General features: G+C 34.2%; 1 protein-coding gene across 1 annotated transcript; it reads left to right on the top strand.

Moving 5' to 3' along the window:
• Positions 1-668: 668 nt before the first annotated feature.
• LOC141671882 (putative RING-type E3 ubiquitin transferase C3H69) lies at positions 669-9785 on the top strand. Its single transcript, XM_074478306.1, has 8 exons — positions 669-821; positions 1465-1552; positions 1653-2440; positions 4416-4485; positions 6114-6202; positions 6297-6364; positions 8510-8595; positions 9506-9785. Exons 1-6 carry the CDS (start codon positions 811-813, stop codon positions 6331-6333), a joined length of 1083 nt encoding a protein of 360 aa, XP_074334407.1. The 5' UTR covers positions 669-810; the 3' UTR covers positions 6334-6364; positions 8510-8595; positions 9506-9785.

Here is a 9785-nt window from a genome sequence, read left to right as displayed (position 1 = left end):
AAAAAAAATATTCTAGTCTAGTCTACTTAACCATTTTTACAAATTCAAAGAATACAATTACAAATTACATAATAATTAAAAGTCAATTAAATTTTAGGATTATGACATCTTGTTATATTAAGGCGTGTTTTACACAATACGGGAGATCGTAACCTATACATGTTAAGTTTTCTTGTTTATATATTTTCAATAGTTTTGGATTCTAGAATTAATGATTTGTTAAGTCTAATATAATTTTTGCTGGGCTTTATATAATCCTTAATTACAATCTAATTTTCATTTAAAGGTCAGGTTCATATTTTGTGTAAACAATAAAGCGTTTTTAAAAATATATCTAAGTTGTAATTTTTTTAAAAAAATATTGTGCATTTTTTATATGCAAATATGAAATACAACATTTGTAATCTCAAAAACAACTTCGTGCAATATCCGCTGCAATTTTATATGCAAATTTCATTGTATTTTTGAAAATAATTTTGAAAACATGGATATGTTTTGATAAATTCTCTAATTAATTTTTTCATCTAACTTGCATGAAAATATTAAAGCAATTTTATATCTTTGTTTTTTCAAAAGCACTTAATTCAATTATTTGTGTTTAATTTTTATAATAGTAATAAAATTCATTATTATTATACAAGTGAAAATAGAAACTTGTGGGATTTCAAGAAAAAAGGTAAAAGGAGTGACATCAGGCGTACACATAACGACATTTGAACCGCCGTTTGCTTCTCTCTTCTACATTTCCTTTTAATTAATCCCCCAACTCATTTTTTTACAGGCCTCCATTTTAGGTGAAAACCAAGAATCATGTCAAAGAGGTAACCCCTTTAATCATTCAGCTCTTTTCTTTTAATCTTGTATGTATATGTATGTATCTTTTTGTTTCTTGATTGCCCATGTTGTTGATTAAAGTTAGTTCCTTTTATTGTGATTCTTCTCTTTTTTGTGTGTATGAAATAGGCTTTTAATTGTTCTTTTCTTGTGATTTTTGTTTAAGTTTTGTTACTGTTCTTGTTTTTGTACCAATAAAATTATGGGTTTTGGATGTTTGGGGATAATTGTTATGCAAGATGCTTTTTTTTTTGGTGGTGAAAATGGTTTTTTAATTTGTATGTGTAATTTGTTCATCGGGACACGAAGAGGGAAGGGAAGGGAATATGGCATCAATGGTTCGAAAAAGAAATGGTTATCGAGGTTTTTAAGTTTGTATGTCAATGTGGAATGATAGTGTTTCTTGATTTTCAAGATTGTGATGAATTAGTTGTCTGTGCTGTGTTGGAGTGTGTAGGCAAGCTATAGTAGAAGTTGTAACTAAGATTTGAATTCGTAAGAAATGTGTAAAAGTAAAACATAGGGTCTTTCGTTAAGGTATTAATTGTAATTTTACATGTGTTTTGTGATTTGGTTGGGTTATTTGGATACGAATTATTATTGATATTAAGTAAATTTTGGCTGCACCAGGGTTCTTTGCAAGTTCTATTCGCATGGAGCGTGTCTCAAAGGGGAAAATTGTGAGTTTTCACATGATTGGAAGGACCCTGCGAATAATGTATATTCTCTACGGTGTTGATAATTGGAACCCTTCATAGTTTTTTTTCATTTTTCAAAAGAAATTTCTTACACATTTTGTCGTTATACTTTGTTGACAGGTGTGCACTTTCTATCAAAAAGGAGTTTGTTCTTATGGAAGCCGTTGTAGATATGAGCATGTCAAGGTTTCTCGGTCACAGCCTTGTGCTACATCTTCATCAGCAGTAACTCTTCAGTATTCTGGTTCTTTTTCTGCAACAAATTCTTCAAGAAATGCTTCTAGTGGTGGAACTCCGGTAGCAGATACTAATAGGGAACTTTTAGCTTCAAGCAGATCCTTTTTTCCTGTCTCTAACCCAGCATGGAATGAAATATCTGCACTTCCTCAATCATTAGATGATATTTATACCCGGGAGTCTGGGACTGCTAATCGGTCTGAACTTGTCATGTGCTCATTTGCTGCTGCTGGTAACTGTCCACGGGGAGAGAAATGTCCCCACATTCATGGGGATTTATGTCCTAGCTGTGGAAAACATTGCTTGCATCCTTCTAGATTGGAGGAGAGAGAGGAGCATACAAAAATGTGCCAAAAAAGGAAAGTTCAGCTGGAGGCATTGAAGCGTAGTCAAGAAATAGAATGCTGTGTGTGCCTGGAACGTGTTCTTTCGAAGCCTACTGCAGCTGAACGTAAGTTCGGTTTACTATCAGAATGTGATCATCCTTTTTGTGTATCATGTATTAGAAACTGGCGTAGCAGTTCTCCAGTCTCTGGAATGGATGTGAATTCTGCATTAAGAACCTGCCCTATATGTCGAAAACTGTCATACTTTGTCATTCCCAGCGTCATATGGTATTCCACCAAAGAGGAAAAGCAGGAAATTGTAGACAGTTACAAATCAAGGCTCAGGTATGGTTACTCAAGAAATTTTTGCTTATTTCTTTAGTTGATTGCTGAAACTATAATTCTGGAGTTGGCTTTTATTATTTACATATATCTAATAATAATAATTCTAAGATGTTTGTTTATTACAATATGTTGGTAATTGCTCAAAATAAAGATCCTGAATATTGATTAAGGGGTTGGCTGTGTAGTGCCATTCATGAAATTTTCTTGTATTTGAAAGAGCCAGTTTTCAATTTTCTCGTACTTGGTTTATTTCACAGTAGTTATGCATTTCATAGCAGCATCTTGATTAGCCACGACCTATGTTACCTGGACTCGGCTAAAAGTGTTCAACATGGATACTTTTCCTAGCATCGGAATCGGCAATATTTTGAAAATTTTACATATTTTTGGTCTAAAATAGGTGTCCGAGTGGCCATACCCTTGTCCGAGTGTCGAGTGTCTAACACGGGTACTTGAGGAAAATATAGGGTCGGGGAACATAGGCCACGACCATATTTCACATAGAAAACATCAAATCGTTCCTGAAATAATGCTCACTGTGTAATCGGTCTTCTACACGGGTTTCACCATTTGTCGAGGTTTCTGCCCCTATTAGATATTCGACCGGAGGTGTATCTGACATGATCACCCTGGTGCTAAATTGTCAGAATCTTTGTTGAGCAGTTGGGGAGAAACTCGTGGAAGATGCTGTGAGGTGTAGAGAATCGGCAGAATATAGAGACAAAAAAAGGTAGAGAAACTGAAAACTAGAGATACAAGGATAGACAATTATTAAGAGATCTAGTAGTCGGATAGATCTAGGAAAAGTTGCTGGAAAGATATTCTCTTTTAAAAAAAAATGAATATATTCAATATAACTGAGGTTGCGACTTCTTCTCTATACAAAGCAGTAATTAACTGCTATTATAAAAGATACTAGTAAAAGAGAATATAAGTTACCATATATTCCTTATCCTAACAGAAACAGTGATAGAAGAAGCCCAAGGTTTTTTTTTGGATTTCTTTTCTATATGTATAAACTTTGGTTCTTGTCATATGAGTAGTATACCACTTTATTACTGCAGTACTTCTGTGTTCACAGACTCCTAAAAGAACTGAAAGAAAGCTCAATCCTTAACTAACTTGATCTCAATTAATGTAAAATAACATGACTAAGTGGTACTCTGCAAATATACCAACAGTACTGGTCTTACAAGTTAGTAATGAATTATACTTAAAGGACATGTATAATTCTTTGTATATTATTAGTTAATCTGTAGAACCCAACCTACTTTGAGATTGGGACTTTCTTTACTTGCTAGCTCTTGTAAAGGTGTTATGTACACCTTTTATCAGGTGCTTTAATTGGAGGTGCTTTTTCTAATTTCCAGAGTTTTTAGTGCTGTCTCATATCATTTAAATTTTAAATTTTCGGATGGGGGGGTTCTTGCTCTCCACCTTGTATATTATACTTGTGTGGTTTGTGTATTTTCTCCTTTATTAATAATTTTTTCCTCTGAATCACAAGCAGAACTTATATTCATAAAGCTGTTGTAACGTAATGTTATAATATGCCCAGCTATAATTCCTTTTGTCATCCTTGATTAGAACTGCTATAGTATATTATTAAAGGCTACTATAGATTTAAAAACAAATTGACGAACTGACTTAAAAAAAATATATGGGTGTTATCAGAAGCCCACTGCATCTTTCTGAAGGAGTTACAATAAAATATGCTATTAAAACTCCCTATCAAGAGAAAACATAAATAAGGAATCTACATCCATTTCCATTATACAAGAATTTGGTGCCTCACTAAGAGAATGCCCCTTTGGCAGAATATGGCTGACTGGATGTTAAAATTATTCTGTAAAATTTTGTTGCAAATCTTGCTTTTATCAGGATATATGGCTTCTGCAGCTATTCATGGTTTTTAAATTTTGTATGCATTATGTGTTCCACTTTTGACTAAATTTGTGATTTTTTGCTTCTCCAGGTCTATAGACTGCAAGCACTTTGATTTCGGAGAGGGTTCCTGTCCATTTGGAACAAGTTGTTTCTACAAGGCAAGTAGCCTGAGTTATAATTATAGGGTCAAAAGATCATTTATTTCTAAATTATGGTCTTACCCGCACTTCTTTTTCATTGAACTTAAATTTCTGTACCACCAACCTGTGTATTTTTTTTATTGCAAAATATTATCAAAATCCGTATAGTCAAGTACTCAAGTTGACCAAAATAGTTGCATTTTCTTGTAAATTTTGTAGCATGCAAATGTGTTTTACTGTACTACTTTTTCCTATGACTGTCTCTAAGCCTTACCCTTTGTAAGATATGGTACTTAGTGAAAAATCATATTATTATTTCATAAGCCTATATTAAAATGAGTGCAATTTGATCATGTCCAGCAATCAAAAGTTCATACTGCAGTAGAAACAGTAAAAGGCATTTAAATTGGTTTTTGCTGCTCCTACTATGCCCGTATGTGACAGTTTCAAAATTTGTTTTGCAAAGAAAATTAAAATCCACCATTTGTATTTTGTCACATGTGCAGAACTTTGTAAAATCATATTCTAGATTTGGAGAAGCACATCTATTAGTGGTTGAGGCAATGGATTTTGTGAAGGCATAAATTACATTTGTCATGGCGCTCGACTACTTGCAATTAGTTGACTAGGTGTTGTTAGAGGGTTGACTAGAGAGCTCAACTTGCTGATTGTTGGAAAGTTGGCCGACTTGGGCCATTATGCGATTGACTTGTTGATTGATGTAAACCCCGGTCAAAACTTGGTTAAAATCCAGTCTAAATTGAATTAAAATGAAGAAAAAATCTTAATTTTTTAAAACTGTAACTAATCGCAACACACAACTCATAATAATCTGAGACGTGTGTGTGTGTGTGTTTGGTTTGTTTAAAACTGATATACATATGCATATGCATATACACAACTCATTATAATCTGATATATGCATGTGTGTTTGGTTTGTGTGGAACTGATATACATATGCATATACAAATGTATATAAAATGCGTGTATAATGTATATTTAATTATAGTCAGCTTAATGAAATATGTATGTAGGCCATTATTTCATATAATTATCTACAGGATAAGGTATGATGTTCAGATGGATGACCTGGATGAGTTTAGTCGGACCTTGTGTCCTAGTTATAATAGAGATTTGGTAACTACCCTTATGTTATGGTTTTCTTTTCATGAGTTATCTATAAATTTGTAGTACTTAATATTATTATTGTAATTTATGGATGTTTATTTGAAAATTATATGTAAGGGTCATATCGCCTTACTTGCTCGAAGCCGTCAATTTTGCTTTTTTGCTTTGCTTGGCCTTTCTGACCTCGGCCGCTCGGCATCTCGGACAGCCTCATGGTTTTTTAAAACAGGATAGGGTTGTTTGCTTGTTCTTTGAACGCGAAATCATATTAAAAATTTATAAATTCTTCAGACTGGTAGAAGTTATGGTATTTGAAGTATTTCGATAGTCGCATAACTGTAGAGATTTTTTCCAAGGTCTCATAGATGTGCATAAGCTATGCCATTTCTTGGAATCTTGTGGGTTACTCTTCATTTTTGGTCTCTCTAGAAGATATACATGTTTTTTTTAAGAATCTGTTCCTCTATTTCAAGATTGTAGTCACACCCTGGTATGCTCATTAATATTGCTTTTTACAGCATGCATACCGTGATGGTCGTCTGGAGGAAGTTGATCTACGTCATCTCGGGGCTGAGGATGGAGTAACAGTGATCGCTAAAGATATTAGGTTGACCATAGATTGTTCTGTTGTTTCTTTTTCTTTTTAATGATAATATTTTCTTTTAACTGTTTGATATCTAAATGATATACATATGGTTCAGGCTCTCAGACTTCCTTAACAGTTTGCGGCTAAGGTGAATAATCAGTTTGCTTCCAGAATCTGTTTCAGGTATTGACTTGATTTTTTTCTCTTATTGTTCCTGATGCTTCTGTGTTATATGCCATGTATGCCATGTACAGTTTAGTTGATTAAGAATGTTGGAATTGGATTATAGTTCTTGACGATATATGAAGTAACGAATAAAACAGTATTGTTTGAATATTTATCTTGATGATATTTGATGATTGAACTTTTTAGCATATATACTACGGGCTTGTAAATCCTGCTCCTGCTGCTTTTGCATTTCTTACTAGTGTTGGAGATTACTTATTTTACCTAGCTACTCAATGAAGCATTATATTCCAACCTAGTAGGAAGATGAGGTGACAATTATTTATATTTTCCAGTTCTCTATCGAGAGACATATTCACACTTATCCTCTTTACTACTTTCGCTCATATTAGGTAGCTGTAACACATTTTCATTGAAGATTCTAATTTCCTTCTCTACCTCTTTATGCGTTAATGAAGCTCAATAAAGGCATGAATACGATACGGTGCAGACTAAATTGAACTGCTGATCATATCCCTGGATAAGATGTAGCAAATACCTAAGCAAGGACGAGTGCACTGATACTCTTTTATTCTTGTGGTTGTATCGAAGGAAAGATCTGCTATATTCCTTTCAGCGTCAGCAGTGCGAACCGATCATTTATTACTTCTATAAGATTCCGTACTCGGTTCTAGGTTATTTTGATATACACAATTTTAGTTGAAATGTTTAGTAGAACGAATGGGTAGAGTCCTAAAGTTTCTTCGACATTTCATGCTCATGGGTTATACTTTACATCCTAAGTAATTAGGAAAAGAAAAAAAAATCCTATATGTAGATATGACTTGTTTATGTCTTCCTACCTGCCTTTTCCCGTTAAATCTAGTTACATGCTAGTATTGGTGTCGAGCCATCCAAGAAGCATCACAACATTTAGGACTTCCAGAAATCAGAAAGAAGTGCTTGGAGCCTCTTTTCCTGTGAGAACCAGATGGTTCATATTCCCGGCTGTTTTGAGAAGCTTGTTGGATTCTTGGTGCCATATTTTTCATTTTACAGTTGCAAACTTGATGCGAGTGTTCCCCTACCCTTCGGACCTTGCTCATTTTGGGTCTGACTACACGCCTACTTAATTAACTATAAAGCTATCTGCATGTTGCTACATGATGGTGATTGACAAAAATTGACGAGTACAGTGTGCAGAGATGCCTTTCTGGGAAAATGAAGGAGTGACAAATCTAATGCTCATGGGTTATACTTTACATCCTAATTAATTAGGAAAAAAATCCTATATGTAGAAATGACTTGTTTATGTCTTCCTACCCGCCTTTTCCCGTTAAGTCTAGTTACATGCTAGTACTGATGTCGAGCCATCCAAGCATCACAACATTTAGGACTTCCAGAAATCAGAAAGAAGTGATTGGAGCCTGTTTTCCTGTGAGAACCAGATGGTTTAATTCCCGGCTATTTTGAGAATCTTGTTTCTTTTTTGCTAGTTATTGAGAAGCTTGTTGGATTTTTGATGCCATATATTTCATTATACAGTTGTGAACTTGATGTGAGTGTTCCCCTACACCTTCGGACCTTGCTCATTTTGGATCTGACTACACGCCTACTTAATTAACTATAAAGCTAACTGCATGTTGCTACATGATGGTGATTGACAAAAATTGATGCGTACAGTGTGCAGAGATGCCTTTTTGGGAAAACGAAGGATTGACGAATCTAATGTATACATGGTCTTTTACTATTGCCTAATTTCAGGATGATAGTTCTTTGGAGTTAATGTACTAATGATTCTGCTTCTCTAGTTTTGTGGGTTGATTAATGGGTGCACTATAGGTCAAGCTGCAATCTGATTGTTTTCCATGCTTGAGGATTTTTGTTTCTTAGTGGTTTGATGGATTTAGTCTGCCTTCCATTCCAAAGTTGGTTCCTTTTAAATTTTTCCCTTTCTTTTAATATCCAGGCACTTCATAACCGTGAAATATACACAACAACATTAGTTAATATTGTTAATGAATTGCTTATGCTATATTTGTTACAGCAGAAGTAATATTTTCTAGTCAAATTGTGAACTACTGATCACTAAAATCTTTGAAACAAGCTGAAATACTATTTTAATGAAGTGGGGAGTATTTTAATGAGATCATTTTGTTGCAGGATTGCGTGATGGAATGAATTATGTGCCAGTGTAGGAAAACAAATTTCATGAAATATGCAGCGGCAGAGTGTGATTTTTTCTTAAGGTAAGGTGCTCTTGACTCTTGAGTGCTTGTATACCTAATAAACCAATCGCATGCTAGCACTTCAAACATTATTGGCAACCTGTTACAGGTACAAAAATGTGGGAGGTCCTACTGTAGCCACAATAACAAAATCTGTTTGTGATATAGTCAGTCTCCTTGGGTCTTGTGTTACATAAGGTCATAACGATGTTGTATAATCTCTCCCAAAAAGCATGGGTTTAAAAGTATAATGTAGATGTAGATCTTATTAAAAACTTAAAAATAAATATTTGTTAAAAATGGAAAATCCACATTGCCGAATTATCAATACTGGAAAATTCAACTGTAAGAACAATGTTGTCATGCGGTTTTTTAATGGATTTCAGAAAGCTGCGATGTACTTCAGAGTTTTATGTCCTCATCAAAATTCTCCCTCGAGAGTTTTATTTGGTCAATTTATACTCACCCCCATGCTTGCACAGCTATACTGAACCCTCTTGTTACCAAGAGTATGGTGGTACCCACTAGACAATAATGCTATAAATTCTCCCTTGACGTTTCCTTGTTCCAAATATCATATACCTAAGATTGGAAGTGTTTTTTGTGGGTCCAGGCAGAGATGATAGTTTATTTTACAATGGTTTATTTTGATTTACAGCTAGGTGTTGCAAAACCTGATAGTTTTGTTTGTTTTAAGTTTTCATTAGGGCCGTTGTGGACAAATCTTTTTTTACCTTGCTGTCTACCAATTTTACGTATAAATTATTAAAAAGAAAAAGAAAAGAAAAGAAAGGCATAGCCATTTGTGTTTCGTCTTGGGTGCTAGAAGTTTATACTTTCTTTTCAGTACCTATTTACTAGAGGCAGCAATCTATATTGCAGTTACAGGGATCACTGACTTGGTTTGTTGTTACTTCTCTTCCATGAACAGGTTTAAACGATCGGCTGCTTGCTGCTATGGAACAAAATTAAAGATGCAGGGCAGGGGATATCAGAGTATTTATACACAAACTTAAATCTAATATATAAAGTAAAAGGTATATATATTGGATGAACACAAAGGAACTTGACCAAAATAAAGGATTTTGTATACTTGCCTGCCCCTGACCCTTTAATACAATGAGAAGTGTAAATAACAGTGTTATGTTTCCATATGCTTTGCTAATAATGTTGTGAAATGAAATTTTATATGTTATGAGGGGTTGTGAATA

This window comes from Apium graveolens, chromosome 7 (assembly GCF_009905375.1).
Source record: "Apium graveolens cultivar Ventura chromosome 7, ASM990537v1, whole genome shotgun sequence".
Lineage (NCBI taxonomy): Eukaryota > Viridiplantae > Streptophyta > Magnoliopsida > Apiales > Apiaceae > Apium > Apium graveolens.
This window is presented reverse-complemented; position numbering and strand designations above follow the sequence as displayed.